We start from the raw sequence: 16,692 nt of genomic DNA on the forward strand, positions 1-16,692 counted from the left end.
TTGCTAAAAAAAGCAGTTAAATAAAGCCAAGAAAAAGTGTTTTTTTTTTATAAATCACGTTTCATCACTTAAACACAGTGTGAATGGAGTTCACCATAAAAGCACACTCAGAGAAGATTCAACATTCCACTGTTTGAAAACAATGTGTATTGATCAAAACTAGTTTATATGATATGTGACCTGAATATATACATATGTATGTAACAATATAATATACATATAAATTTCCTATATATCCTAAGTGAATTTTGGTCTTCTATTAAATATGACAATTTTATTTTCACTGATTAACAAATTAGGCAGGCCAAGGAAACTGCTTATATACATCAACCATCAAAGAAAATGCTAGTAGAAGCTCACTTGGAATTCATATTTCTTTGATTGTGGTGTCCAAGCCATTGTTGTTCACAATTTTCATCCAGTTTTCTTCTCTGTCTACCTCTCTTGCTCATTATTTTGCATTCACAGTTCAATTAAAACGAAGGGGGGGGGGTGCCAACTGCGGTGTGTCATTCCTGGCTTACCCTACTGGGTGGCAGAAACACTTAGACATCAATATTAGCTCCCAATTAAGAATGTCATCATTTTAGAATTAAGTAAGCAGGGCTTTCTAAAATTCCATATTCCAGTGCAGAAGATTTCAACAGATATGAATGCTAAACCTCAAATGCTTATCTGGGTCGCATCCATCCTGTCCAAACTTATTCAGTTCCTTTAGTGGAAAGAAAGTCTAACATCACCTTCTGCGAATCATAATCTTTCATGAAGAATTTCTTGAAAATGGTGGGAATCCTAAAATTTGGAAATGATGGAAGATATTTGCATAATAAAAATTGCTGACCTTCTCGTGTCAAGATTTGGAAACATGAGACCTGAGCGAGCAGACGAAAACACGTTTTTACAGAAACCCACTCCAAATTTTATCTGTATGGGCGTTAGTGTTCTTCATTAATCTTCAGGAGCAGATATGTAATACAATTCAGAAATTGGTACTAAGAAGACTCAGACAGATTTAGGATCAAATCCACAGTCATCAATCAATCTGGTAAGCTTGACTTTTATCTTTGCTTTATTGGAAGAATGAAAAAGGGTGGTGGTGACTCACAGCCATGTGAGAGCTAATCACATTAGCAAGCACAGATAAGATTAGCGTAGTGTACAGCACAGAGCAAGCATGACGCTCTTACTTACTTCTCTGTGTCCCAGTCAATAGGACTTACAGTCTCCACAAGTATCTACTGCTCTTCAAGCAGTACTTTCAAACCAAAGTAGATTTGGGTTTTATTCAAATTTCAGCTCTAATCCAGCTTTACTTTTATTTTGAATGAAGATTACCAGGCCTGTAGCTTTGTACTTCATAGTGAGATCAGAAGCATCAGTTCCAAAAGGGAGCTTACTTGAAATCAGTGTTAAGGGATTCTAAATGCTGGCTCATCGATGGAGTTCCCTACATCCTTTCTCTCTGTTCTGACCTACTCATGAACTATACTGCTCCAAAATGTATTCTCAGATCCTGAGTACTTATTTTGTTAGTATATCAGTATGTTTGTTCCTGCCTAACAACCAAAAGTGGCAAGAATTGCTTTCAAATTTATTTTATAGCTGTATCTACTTCATCCTGATTTTCTCACTTTCAGAGGATACTCTAGGCTTAATCCTTCTCTCTTGCTTCAAAGTAGAGTTTAACTTGAACACACAGTCAAGGGGTTTGGGATACGGTAATGAGATGAATCCTGTCTGCTCCTGGTATTTGGTTATTTATGAAAATTTAGAGAATTACTACACCTGTGAGAAGAAATGCCATGTGTTGGCAAGGTTCACTGGAATTTGCTCTTTTGACTGGGAATGGCTTTTATACCTAAAAGTACAGTTCGTCAGTGTTTGGTGTTCATCACAAGTTTGACAGAGCATCTCTTCCAAAATCACTGCAACTCAAAATACTGGTAGTTTCTTATTTCTTAGTTGATGTGTGTGTCTGGGTGAAGACACTTGGGAGCTATTGACTTAGTATGTGTGGTACTTCCTTGTAGCAAACAATAGTCTTTGTACTTGGCTTACACTCTAGGGTTAAGTTTTTGTCCTAAGAGAGATTCCAAGCTTCTAAATATAATGCAAAGAAGTGTGGCTACAGATTGACTGGCATATCGCACCACAAGTTATCATAGTTTCAATGTCTAGCATCTTTATACCAGGCCACTTGGCCTGCCCTGAAATGCAGGTGGCTGGGGGGGGGGGCATTCAGAGGGAACAGAGGCTATATTTTTAGCCTCACTCCCAGGGCTTTGGATTAAGGATTCCTGTAATCAGAAAACATGGTGCACTTTCTTTATTTGGGTTTTGCTGTTCTGTAACCTGCTGCCACTTGCTCAATACAGATCAGATTAAATGATAAGCGGACTTGTTAGGTAATGAATTATGGAATGGCATTGTTCCAGGCTTGCCTCAGGGCCCTTGAAAGGAAGAGAAATAAAGTTTACTTGATCAGTATGCCTGGCTCTTTCAGGAAGGTGACAGGAGACCCTAGGGTCCTCCCGACTAACACCTTTCTTGTTGCCTCTTATTCCCAAGATTGGTTGATCTGTCATAAGAAGCCATTGTATGTACAGTCAATGCTCCACAATTTTTATATAAGGAGTAGACTCTCACACCTGCCCTGAAGATTGTGTCAGTCATTTATGAAAAAGAAAAAAAAAATGACCTACGAATTTAGGTACCAATAGTACAGGTATACTTTCCTGCCTGAAATTTGCAACTAATCACTGAGTGCTATATATTTAAATTTTAATTTCCCCCAGTCAATTAATAGTGTCTGTCTGGAATCCAAAGTCATCAGGGTATTCCTTAATAGTGTTAATTTCTTATGTTCCTATTTACTCCTTTATCTAATAAGTATTTCTAAAGTATGTGCTGGGTCTCTAGGTAAAGCACCGATTTACAAAACACAGCAATAACATAATGTTGCAGGAGTGGGTGATTTAACTATTTATAGTCCTGAAGATATACTTTTAATACTTCAGGATTACAAGAGTTCTCAGTTAGACTTTACTAGTGCTCAGGATGAGAGGAACATGTTTTTTTTCTTTTTTCAATTTTTATTAGGTATTTACTTCATTTACATTTCAAATGCTATCCCCAAAGTCTCCTATACCCTCTGCCCCCCCCCCCGCTCCCGTAACCACCCACTCCTACTTCTTGGCCCTGTTGTTTCCCCGTACTGGGGCATATAAAGTTTGCAAGACCAAGGGGCCTTTCTTCCCAATGATGGCTGACTAGGCCATCTTCCGCTACATATGCAGCTAGAGACAAGAGCTCTGGGGGTACTGGTTAGTTCATATTGTTGTTCCACCTACAGGGTTGCAGCCCCCTTCAGCTCCTTGGGTACTTTCTCTAGCTCCTCTATTTGGGGGCCCTGTGTTCCATCCAATAGCTGACTGTGAGCATCCACTTCTGTGTTTGCCAGCCACTGGCAGAGCCTCACAAGAGACAGCTATATCAGGATCCTTGCAGCACAATCTTGCTGGCGTATGCAATAGTGTCTGCGTTTGGTGGCTAATTTTGGGATGGACCCCTGGGTGGGGCAGTTTTTGGATGGTCCATCCTTTCATCTCAGCTCCAAACTTTATCTCTGTAACCCATTCCATGGGAGTTGTGTTCCCAATTCTAAGATTCTAAGGGGCAAATTGTCCACATTTTGATCTTCGTTCTTTTTGAGTTTCATGTGTTTTACAAATTGTATCTTGGGTATTCTAGGTTTCTGGGCTAATATCCACTTATCAGTAAGTGCATATCATGTGAGTTCTTTTGTGACTGGGTTAGAGAGGAAGATTTATAACACACAGGAAATTTATGGCTCCTTTCTTCCACTTTCATTCTACCCTAAACACAAAAGGTTCCAAATCCTAATAAAGTTTTAGCCTGACCCCTTGACAGGCAAAGACACACACTGAAGCATACACACTTTCTTCCTGATGAATATGAAGCCTCCGATTTGATCATTCTGTCTTAGCATGTAAGTACTTAAGTACATGCCTGCTTCACTTTATGGGCCATGCTCTTAAATAACTGGTCAATCTACAATTCCTGAAGCAAGGGCCTGAGATACAGGAGGTCAGTGACGAAATGTGTCCTTCACAAAAATCTACACCTATCAGTGACAAGCAGGCTTTGATCCCTTCCTAAGTTTTTGCTGTTGTTTTCTTTCTGTTTTGTTATGAGGAAGGAGAAGAAATGGAGAGTAGATAACATAAATTAAGTAAGTACATAATCTTAAATTCAGAAATAAATCAAACTTTAAGAGCTGGATTAACTATAAAAAGATAGGAAGAATTTATCATTTTCCAAAGTGTATCAATATACTTTTCACTCAGAGCCCTAGTACTATCACTTCAAACTCAATTTTGACTATCTCTAAGACTGAAAGCGTAGTTATGATTCCCACTTCTCAGATGAGAAAATTGAGAGTAAAAATGAAGAAATATAGTGCTGAGAATTATAAGACTAAAACCTTCCAAACACTTTAAGTCCTATCAATTCTAGAACTTCTCCATGAGTGGTTCAAAATAAAACTACTACTACTACTACTATTACTACTACTACTACTACTATTACTACTACTACTAATAATAAAATACACACTTTTAGCATCCTAAGTTGCAACTGTTGAATGAAGCAATAACTCTAGCAACTGGGCTTTAAGTCAAGAAGAATCATTCCGTATGTGCTATCAAGCTAGCATTCCTTCCTTGGAGATTCAGCCATCATTAGTGGAAAGCTTCATCTGCCATTCTGTGTGCAGTTCACTGTAGTGGGCCAGAGCAAGGCATTATCACTAACGCAAAGAAATTAATTTAATGGGCAATTATATGCTTCTTGCTTTGAATACTTTCAGGTAATCACAAGTAGTGTGCTTTCTGTAAGTGACAATTGCCAGCACCCAGGTCCAGAGTTCTAAGTTTTGTCACTTTCCAGGCCACACCATCAAGTCTTGTGCAGAGCACAGTCTTTGGAACTGCTGTTCAGTGCCTCTGGAAGAATACTGACCAGACTATTCTAAGCACTGAAAAGTCCTTAAATGTCCTGCATCTCTCCTATCCCTGTGTCTATAAATCATAATTTCATCTCCACACTCTGCCTCAACTCTCAGACCAATGTATAATGAAAACTCACAAAGTGGGTGAAGAATCTCACCCCCCCAAAAAAAGAACAAACAAAAACACCACCTTTCTCTGTCCCCTTCATTTGTACTTATCAATGCAAATAGTCACCTTATTTCAGATGAAGGATGAAACATTGGGAAAAATGGCTGCTGGAATCTCTCCTCTCTGGATGTAATTTAGTGACAGGTAGGTATTACAAGGGATGGACTTTTCTTTTCTTTTTGTTTATTTGTTGATTTTTAACAACTATTTATTTTTATTTTTATTCATATGAATATTTTTCATTTAATTGGAAAATTTATTGAAATATTGATAATTTTCAAAAAGATATGTATTTTCAGTTACATTTCCACTTCATATTTATACTTATTATTATATTTCTTACTTAGATTTATTGAAAATAGATGATTCTCTCAGAGTTTACATCCCATGGATTCCTGGTGCTGGAGGAGATCAGGAGATGACATTGGATCTGCTGCCATGGGAATTTTAGATGGTTGTGAGCTGGCAAATATGTGATGGAAACCAATCATGGGTCTTCTGCAAAAGCAACAAGTTTTCCTTACTGGGAGATGCCACTCCAGTTTCTTATTAGTTTTTTATAACAATCTTGTAAAGTTAATAGGGTTAGGGTATTCATTGCAAACCATGGTCCCCTTCAAGTGTACCACACTGTGACTTCTGATCCCTTCTTCAACCTCTAATTTGGCGCTAAAATTCCAGTTTAAAAAGTCTCAACACAGCTCCTCCCCTAACCAGTACCCCCCAGAGCTCCCAGGGACTAAACCACCAACCAAAGATTGGTTGGACTCATGGCTCCAGCTGCAAATGTAACAGAGGATGGCCTAGTCGGACATCAGTGAGAGGAGAGGCTCTTGGTCCTGTGAAGGCTCTATGCCCCATTGTGGGGGAATGCCAGGACCAAGAAGCAGAGTGGATGGGTTGGTGAGTAGGGGGAGGGAGAAGGGGATAAGGGGAGGGTGTTTTTTGGAGGGGAAACCCAAAACACGGATAACGTTTGAAATGTAAATGTAAATATCCAGTTAAAAAAGGGAGAAAAAAAAGTCTTGACACTGAGTTGTTCTTTTTATAAGTGTTAAGATGAGACAGCTTGCTCTGACAATATGCAGATGTCCTTTCTCACAAACAATATGCAGATGTCCTTTCTTACAAAGTCTTATCTGCTGGGCAAGTCAGGCCCGTTTATATAAAAATATCTGGATTTGGGGGGAAGAGGCTGAATGTTTATGAAATTTAATATTATTTTGAAATACAGTGTGATTGTATATGTCAATTGGCTTCAAAGTGTCCTTTCATTATTCATTCTACTAACTGGTTTGGAAGAAAGTTGAGAATATTCAGTGGCATTCATCTTCACTGTCTTTATGGTGCAAGCTAGATAATCTCGGACATCTTTCCCACAGTCGGCCATTTTAACTATTTCAGTATGGGTTAGATGACCATGACCTCAGCAGGCCCTAACCCTGTCTCTTGTCTTCTCCTTCTGAAGGTGATCTTAACTGAGCATGCTCAGGACTATCCTTGCCGCTAATGTACTTTCTTATATGAAGATATACAGGTTTCCCCCATCTAACCTTCCCATGCTTTCTTCACTCCAGATAAAAGCAGGTTTCCTCATTCACTTCAGGAAATAGGTATTGATGACAGGAAATCAAATTGAACAGGAAAGCAGAGGAGGAGGAAAGCAGATGCAACTGATGACTTTGTACGTGCTTTCACACGCAGCCTTTGCTTTGTACGAAATACTAAACAACTCCCTCCCTCCATCTCTGAGTGCCACTGCCTGGGCTCTCCTTATAGCAGCACTTACTTTCAAAGGGTGCTCTAAGGATGAAATGCGTTCTAACGTTTATATAATTCCATCTCACTATTAAATTGGTCAGCATGTTATAGCACAAGTGGGTACTTACTGTCCTGAGAAACACCAGCCATGTGGTGTTGTCTCTGGAGATGAGCTGGTTGCTGGCAGAGATCTAGTTCCCAGCCTAATCTCCTGCTAACACATGGGTATCTAACTGCGGGCACATGGGTCTCGTGAGATGTGCCAATTGATCAGGAAGGCAGGCTCGATCTGTAATCACTGAAACACTTTGGTAATGCACACAGAGAGCTATCTTAGCCTCATTTAAGTTAATCTGACACAGGAGGATAAAGGCTGACATCTCCATTCACAAAAGAGATAACAGATGGACTTCCCTAAAACACACTTCTTAGCTTAATTTCATTTGTTTAAGTCTTTTTGTCTGATGAAAGGCATCCAGACAGGAATTTACAACTGTTCTCCGGGAAATGAATATTTCTCTATCATTATTAGAACATTCTCCTATGGGGTCCTGTTGTCCTGGATAGATTTAATATTAATATTAGACAAATACAATGAGTGCCTTTTTAATATTTTTCTAAGACAGGGCCTATGACTTTAAAAATAAATCTTACATTAGATACTACATACTCGAACTGAGTCAAAACAATTCTCTAGATATATTCAGTTATTTCACTTTTTCTTTTAGTTCTGATGATCCTATTATCTCTACTTTACCTCCTGGTTATGAGTACATTTCCCTTTTTCATATTTATTACTCCTGACCTAACAATTTACTTAAAAGCAAAATTTAAAAATCTGTCTTAAATTCTTACTCTTGTTGTATTAAGAACATGAATGAAAAGCAAAAACAAAATCTTTAACTAAGAGTGAAAACAGATTTATAGTTTTGCATTTAAATTTTTTATTTCAATGATTTGTCTCGGGTAAAATGAACCAATTAAGGTCATTGTACTCACCAAGTTAAGGGAAATTAAATCCAGGGTCTGGGATTTTAAACAGAGTAAACTGCTTGTTAGATAATCTAGGGAGACCTAAATCAAAATGCCTGGAACTAACTTCACCACTGTAAGAGAGCTAGGCTCATGAAAGCTCACTGGCACTGGCCATACAGTGTAACTGTAGCCACATTGAATATGCACACATGTAAAACACACACACACACACACACACACACACACACACACACAAAGACAGAGAGAGAAACAGAGAGACAGAAAGAGTGACAGAGATAGACAGACAGACAGACAAAGAGACATACTGAATGTTTTCAACAGATTTACACATGCCTGTGTTTGTCAACTTCAAATCTTCTAATGGTCACAGTGAAGCTGAGTTCATTTGAAGGAAGAAGTACCCTGTGCTTTTCCTCTCTATGAAACCAATGGGACAAATTTCGGCAGACACAAATCCAAGCCCTTACTATGAAAATATATTACAAAAATTATTATTTTTCAATCATCTTTTATAGTTTGATTTTCTTATACTTATAATAAAAGTGATGATAATCCTAAACAGCTATCTCAATATTATAGGAAAGGCTAGGATTCATTTTTATTACATAATGTTCTTTACTAATATCTTATATTCATCAAGTCAATGTCCCTGTTGACATTTTTTCCTCCTCACTAAAATGAAACAAATTGTGTTTCAGGCACTCATGGCTTTTCTCACCCCTCTACCTCTCTATGGCTCAACCCAACCCAGTATACTGATTCACAGGTAGGTGCTTCCAGGGTTAAGGGAGGGAAAGCTCTGCAGAGGTTCGGGTGGTTTTATTCCCTGAAGTATCCACACTGGATATATGGGTGCTATGAGTGACAGATTCAATGATTCCTGAAGTAAGAAACCGACCTGCATCTTCCCTTATGGGGGTTTGGTACTCTTGTCTTCCTGAAGTTAATAGCTCATTGGCCTAGAACATCTGTTTTCTTTTGTCTTTCCCATTTTGAGATTCCTTGAAAATGAATCTTTTGTTTCTAGATTGCCCTGAAATGTTTCTTAAACACCTGTTTGGTGAATTCATTTACTTTTGTTCCTTAGAATGAAGTACATGATTGCTTATAATTGGGACATCCTTGATGAATATTAAAGTGGAAGAATCATTCTCATTAAAATTGGAGCACAGGTTAAGGTTAACTTGAATAGATTGCACTCTATTCATGAAAAATTTACTTTTAAAAGTAACTACTGCTTATATCCTTTATACAAAACAATTTTTTTTCTTTCAAGCTTTACATCGTCTTAAACTAATGTAATGAGGCATAGTTTTTCTTTTATCTTAGAGCCTGAAGGTGATAATGGCGCTTCAGTACTATAAATTATAAGCATTTCATGTCTGTACACTTCTGAATGGGCTTAACACTTCTAATAAACCCAGAACAGCAAACGATGTGCTGTGTTTTATTGTTCCCTTAATGTTGCAAAGGAAGACACTACAGCTAAACTAAGGTCTTAGGGGAGAAAATAATATCTGAAAACAGAAAGGGCAGTTTCCAAGGCCTGGGTCCAGCCATTCTCAGATGTTCTTCCTGCTTACATATACTTTCACCCACACAGATGTTGTTCTTCTGTTTTTAGATTGGCTCATGTGCATTTGATACTTGGGAGGCCATTTCATGATGTAGTTAGCCTATGCTTAGATATAATTTAGATCTCCCTCCCTCTGTCCGCTCAGTGCTAAGATGACAGTTGTGCCCCAACTGCCTCCAGATACAGCACTGTTTTCACAAGCCTCCAATCAGGATATCCTCTTCACACGCTTCTTTCTGTTTTTGTTTGTTTGTTTGTTGTATGTATATGAGGACACTGTCACTCTCTTCAGACACACCAAAAGAGGATGGCGGGTCCCATTACAGACGTGGGTGTCTATCTGCTCATTCTTGTTTCTCAGGAGTGCTCCCTTGTTTTCACAGTTGCCACCAGAAAACAAAGACCAGCATTAAGAGTACATAGCTCTACCTTTCCTCTGCACCATCTCTGTAGTATGCATAAGTAAGAGCCCAGGACTCTAATGCCCCCCCTTTTCAATTTAATTTGCTATAGATTAAAAACAAGGTTATTAATATTATCTTCATTTTCACATTCTTTTTTCCACGAGTCTTTCTGGAATCCAGTATCACGTATGAATTTGTGCAGTGTTGAAGGTTTTATCATGCCTTTTATAGGAACATATATACATTCTACAAAATGTGTATTTTGCTTGGAAATAAAATGTAAAGGATGCTTTTGTTTTTTGCAACTCTCTGTGAGTGCATATATGTGCATGTGCATGTTTGTAAGTGCCCACTTGGGCACTTGTCAACATAGACACATGTAAAGGCTAGAGACTGACTCTGTGGTGTCTTCCTCAGTCCTTTCTCCATCTTACATTTTGACATGAGCTCTCCCACTGAGCCTTGATCTAGTGTTTCATCTAGACCTACTGTCAAGCAAACTCTCATGATCTGTCTGTCTTTGCTCACTGCACTGAAGTTGCAGATACATGCTCCTGTACCTGGCTTTAAACATGATTGCTGGGGTTTTGAATCCCTCCTTCATTTTTTTAAATAAAAAAGTTAGTGAAGAAAACTGCAAGCTTGCAAAGATTGTGTCAAGTGAATTTTTAGCATGTAGCTATTGTATAGCTTCATTAAGTATAAAACACCCTACATTATCAAAGACAGAGGTGTTATTTTAGTAATACTACAAACTGATTCCCTATAAAAGAGCAGATTTTACACATAATTTTCAGAAAACATCATGTTGAATTTCAATAAAGAAATCTTAATGGTTCTATAATTAAAAATACAAAACTATTCAGATATGTAAATGTTTCCTTCAAACATTTGATAATTTACTACAGTGTAAATTGATTTGTGTTGAGATGACCCCTTCAAAGACTTCTTGTGAGAAGAAATGAAATAAATCTCAATGACAAACTATCTAGACAGAGCTGGTCATTTACTCTGTGTTCAATGGGTACCAAATGAATACATACATACAAGGAAGAAGCAAGTCCAGACACTTACTGATCTCAGTAGCAATGATGGTGATGTTGTGCCAAACACTTAGTTCTCTGTCCAGTGGAGTTGCCAGTGTTATTTTCCCATCATCTGCATTGATGTTGAACTGTCTTTCCAGGTCAGTGTGGCGGTCAATGGAAAACCTACAGAATAGAGAGATCTGTAATTTCCTCCAAAGGTTCCTGTGATGTTTACCTTCTACAGCAGACCTTTAGGAATCCCAGGTGACTCATAGTTGTAAAGCCAAATGAATTGGGAAACTCTGTGGTGTCGTAATTTGTCAAGCAAAATGACTGAATGAGGCACAGGAAACTTAATAATTATTGTCCAAGGAGCAATTAGCCAGATATGCAACATGGAGGTCATAAACCACCAACGGTTTCAATAGGTAGCATCCTCAAAAACTGATGCTGATGAAGAGTTAATTGGACAATCCATCACATTTATTAGACAACTTATGATAATTAGCCATTGCCACAAGATACAATATGAAACAACAAACTCAGGCCAATGCAGGGTGTGCTAGTAACATGTTATTTATAGCTATTTGAGGAAATACAGGTTTTGTGCTAAACATATTCTAACTAGATGTTTCTGAAGCTTTATTTTGTCATGATCGTTTGTTGTGTTATCATTCTAAGTAATCATTTAGGTTTTCACCTATTCCTCATTGGTAAATATCATGCAGTTCTTGATATCAGAGTAAATGTTTTTAATAGATCAGATATCTGTTTGGCCCAGTGGAGGCTCGATGACCCAGTGTACTGGAATGCTAGGGTGCTGAGGTAGAAGTGGGGAGACAGGTGGGAGAGCACCCTCATAGAGACTGGGGGGTGGGGGAGTGGGGTTTTGGGGAAACTCGGAAGGGGCATTACATTTGAGATGTATATAAATAAATGAACCAATAAAAAAGATATCTGTACTGATATATGTACCATGCATCATACTGCTAAAATAATAGTTTCAAATGGACATAATAATAGTTCTGCAGTTGAAAAACTCCTCCAAATAGATATTAAAGAGAATATACAGGGCTTCAAAGGTAGGTTGGCATTTGAAGTATGGATTACTAACAATAGTGTGCTACACAATTTCCTGTTAAATGGATTCAACAGTATTATCTTCTCATCCTCTGCACTATCTGTATAGTGAATTGAAGAAGTAGATAGACATGTGTCATTAACTAAACTGTTGTTCTTCTATATTTAGAGATTTTTATTCATTAAAAATGGTGTATGTCTCTATTAGACTGTATTCAAAGACCAGTACAAAGGAAATAGCGTTATTGAATCCCCTGTCAATTATCATGCAAGTGTTTGGAATACCATTAGCTATGTAATGTTGTTGTCATTTATTTAAAGACAAATTCCATGATAAAACAATAAGTGAAACTATAACTCTTGACTTAGTAATGATTCATAATAAATAAAACTAAGACCATGCCTACTAGTCATCTAAAAGAGATTTAAAAAGTCCATCTCAACTCAACAGGGTAATTGAAGAATTCCCAAAGGATTCAAGGACTCCACAACATGAGGTTGAAATGTCACAATAGGAGGTTGAACATGAGGAAGTTTTTATTTTAAAATCTTTGAATCCTAGTAATTAGAGATGAGACCAAAGGAAATTTTCCTGTAAAACATCAGTTGAATAAACTACTGACATTCCAATGTTAGCTATAACATATCTGGAAAGACTAGTGCTTTGTCCCACATACTGCATGTACTCTGACTCTTAATAAGAGCTCAGAAAGGTCTACAGGCTATTTTACGATTTCTTGCTACATATTTTTTTAAATAAAAGTTTAACACATTCCTGGGTTGTTGTAATGTTAATTTTGTGCTGCTGATATTTTACATAGTAACACAATGAGTTTCTTAGAAACCACAGTAAAAATTAATAAAATCAGTGATGTGCAATGAGCCTGTTTTTTTTCCAAAGCATGCTTCATGACTGTTTAGTGGTTATGTCATCAGTGATTAGAACCTCTACTCTGAACTAGTTAGAATGGTGCTAAGGTATCTGGAACAAAGCTCCTTGTTTATTCCCTTGGTCAAAGTTGAGTGATGAAGACAAGAAATGTGCTCAGAATATATCTGTTCTGAGTTTTCTGTGTGTGTGTGTGTGTGTGTGTGTGTGTGTGTGTTTGTATGTGTATGCATTAGTACAAATGCACTTGTGTGTACAGCTACATTTGTATGTATGTACAAGCAGGTATGGAGAGTAAAAGCTTATTTTGGGTTCTGTATTAGCAGCTCCTCCACTTTATTCTTTGTTATGTCCATACTCACAGTTTGCTTGCTTAGGTAGCAATTATGGAAAATTATGAATATATATATATATATATATATATATATATATATAGAGAGAGAGAGAGAGAGAGAGAGAGAGAGAATAGAGAAATGAAAATAAATTAAACAAAAACCAAAATCTTTGGTTCTTTATAAGTCCTAATGATAGATACATTAATTGAGAATTGTTAAATTTGATCAATAAATATAACTTTAAAACTAGCTGAAGGGAACTGGAGAATGACCCATCTCTAACAGTATGCAAAACCATAAAACTAGAATATATGTTGGTGTTATTTAACTCTCACATATTAAATAGAAGACTAAATAATTATCACAATTTTTAAAGTTCCATTTCATTACAGACAGTAAAGAGTGAATCATATGAATTTGTTAGTAAGCAATAAATGCAGTCATATATTTAGGTCAAAGTTAAAACATAATTATATGATTGTACAATGGAAGGAACTTGATAGAAAAGGTGAATCCGTTGAATGGTCTTGTCTATATGTGCTTTGACAAGGAAGATTTTGAGCTCCTAAAAAGTTTTGTTTTCGATATTTTATTGCCAGTTTGAACTCATGATAAATTTTCTTAATAATGGATAACCAATGAGAAAATGAGGAAAACCTTACAGTGAACAAGTACAGCTCAACACTGGATGTTCACTGGCTAGATGGCTTTTCTTTTGCTACTTTGAATTATCAGATTCCAGGAACTCAAAGTGCATGAGAATTAGACTTGAAATTCTTTATATAAACTGGTATAAAATATGTACATAAAATTTAACATTTTTGATACAATTCCTCAGGTACTTTCAACCATTAAATTTCTATACTATGTCCATTATCTAATATAGTATAAATGCAGTACAAATAGTCATTGTTGTTTTTGGAAAAAGAAAAAGGGCTGCCCATTTCTAGATACATGTACAGATAAAACATCACATATTTAACATCATGGTATATAGAGGAAATATGGGATTTCTGGAGAGAGATTAAGAATCTGTGCAAAGCGAGACAATCATCGTCTGATGTGCCTACACACAATTTCATTCACATGACTTCAGGTCCACACTCACCAGAAGAGCTTTACTTCTGTCACTTTAAGAAATAGTTTACATTTATTTGGATGGACTCAAAATTGTTTTGATCCTACCGTATAAAACCTTCAGATATTAAAAACAAACTGTTAATGAATAAAGTGAAATTTCTCAAGGAAGTGGGGTGTTTATATAATGGAATTAGTAAATAGAAAAGTTAGAATTGGGTGGTATTAATATTACTGTGAGAATTACTGTGATATATTACGTCACATTATGCTAACCATTTTAAAGTAGGCATTGCAACAAAGGCTCTCATATCACTTATGGGTCAATGTAGTACTTGGAATCTATAAGCATACTGAATATTAAAAATAAAAAAAGGGCATAGACAGGGTATTAAATCAGGATATTTGTGTGCCCCACAGAACTTGCATTTAGCTATTCAAATCCTCAATAAATTGGAGAGTGAATGGCTAAGAAGACTTTTTTCTCTTCTTTTATAAATGAAATACAAGGGAGTAAGCAAGCCCTTCTACCACATGAAAAGATAGTGAGATAGCATTCTAGAATCAAGCAAAAGAGGGAGATGCATCAGAAGCTGTTCTGCTTGTCTCAGACTTCAGGAAGTCTGAATCTTAATTATTGTTGACTTAGGCTGCCCAGTATATGGTATTCTTAATGTCTCTGGAACAGACAAGACTCAGGCAAGTGGTAATTCCTTTTCTCAATTTGGAATCCACCAATTTGAATATATCAGTAATTCATAAGTCTTAAAATATGAGATCTAAGTAAAGATGAATTGCTAAATAAGATAATTAGGATCTAGGCTTCAGGATGCCAGGAATAATGTCTTCCATCTCTCATCATTTTTATATACCTCTGGATAAATTTTAATCCACCTCATTATCTCTCAAATTCTGCACTGGTGACTGATAGCATAGCTAGTTTGTGTGTTTTTTCTTAAACTACTTGCAGAGTCCTTGGCTTTCTAATAGCACATGCCATAAACCTTTGCATAAAGTTCAAAACACAATGGTCTGGAATTTCTATCTAGGATTCATCATTAGTAAATAATAGAAAAAATATTCTCAAAGACATATAGCATAGCTTCTAGGAATAATGACTCAAATTTTTGAATCTGAGTAAATACGAGGAAATCCAAGTCTTGAAAATCTGACCAAGTAGCAAAAGGGCTCAGAAACCTACCTTAAGTCATTTCATTACTCTGAGGTTCTTGCTATTATTGCACACAGAATGGTGTTACTGAAGAAAGAACAGACACTGGCCTAATGCCAGGGACTCTTTAGCTGAAACTCAATTGTGGGAGGAGTTTAGTGTCATACCAACTTCTTAGTCCTAGATACCAGTCTATGAATTGCAAAACATACAGACTTTACAGTGTTTTGCTTTGTGGTGAGTTGAACAATAACTGACAACAGGTATAAAAGGAAATATATAAACGATGAAATCACAGAGGGACCAGACTGAGTGTAGGAATGAGAGTCCAGAAATAGAAAGATGTGGATAAATGTCCTAATTGAAATACTTTAGCAGCTGTGAGAAGAGCAAACTGCCCTAGAAGAGTCTTACACTATTCCCAAACACTTTGTGGTATTTGTCTACATCTCTATTCACCTCTGGGACTTTGAGTATATCAACAGAACATAGACTCCACTAGAAGAGGAGAGAAACTACATTGGCTTTCTAGGTCATGAGCCTTCCACAAGTCATCTTTACCACTTGGCCCCAGTCTTTGTTGGCCTTTCTTTCTGAAGAATATTTCTACTATTATTTCTCAAACATGTACCTGACCCCTGCTCTTTACTTACAATAAAAGAAGGCTTTATTCATCCACCCTAACATCAAATAAGGTAGATAGTTTTGCTGCTTTTATTTAACAATGCTATGTGGAGATAGTCATTTATTGAATAAGGTTATTATTACCAGCGAATCACATTATTAAAAAGATTGAAGAGAAAGGAAAAAAAGAGAGAAGAACAGAGAAGTTTCTTCCTCGAACTAATGTTCAAAAAAGAAACATATTCTAGCTAATACATTTAAGGCCAATTTTTAAAATTTGTTTTATTAGATATTTTCTTCATTTACATTTGAAATGCTATCCCAAGTGTACCCTATGCCCTCCCCCCACCCTGCTCCCCTGTCCACCCATTTTATATGGGGCATAAAAAGTTTGCAAGACCAAGGGGCCACTCTTCCCAACAATGACTGACTAGGCCAACTTCTGCTATATATGCAGCTAGAGACACGAGCTTTGGGGGTACTGATGAGTTCATATTGTTGTTTCACCTATAGGGTTGCAGACCCCTTCGGTTCCTTGGGTAATTTCTCTAGC

General features: G+C 36.9%; 1 protein-coding gene across 3 annotated transcripts in view; it reads right to left on the reverse strand.

Annotated features, from left to right (window-relative positions):
- Positions 1–16,692, reverse strand: part of Cdh8 (cadherin 8) — a 395,024-nt gene that overhangs the window by 137,794 nt on the left and 240,538 nt on the right. For all 3 annotated transcript variants that reach the window (XM_021220862.2, XM_021220857.2, XM_021220861.2), the window contains exon 8: positions 11,010–11,146. In XM_021220862.2, coding sequence (XP_021076521.1) covers positions 11,010–11,146 — 137 coding nt within the window. The remainder of the gene's footprint in view (positions 1–11,009; positions 11,147–16,692) is intronic.

This window comes from Mus pahari, chromosome 20, assembly GCF_900095145.1.
Source record: "Mus pahari chromosome 20, PAHARI_EIJ_v1.1, whole genome shotgun sequence".
Lineage (NCBI taxonomy): Eukaryota > Metazoa > Chordata > Mammalia > Rodentia > Muridae > Mus > Mus pahari.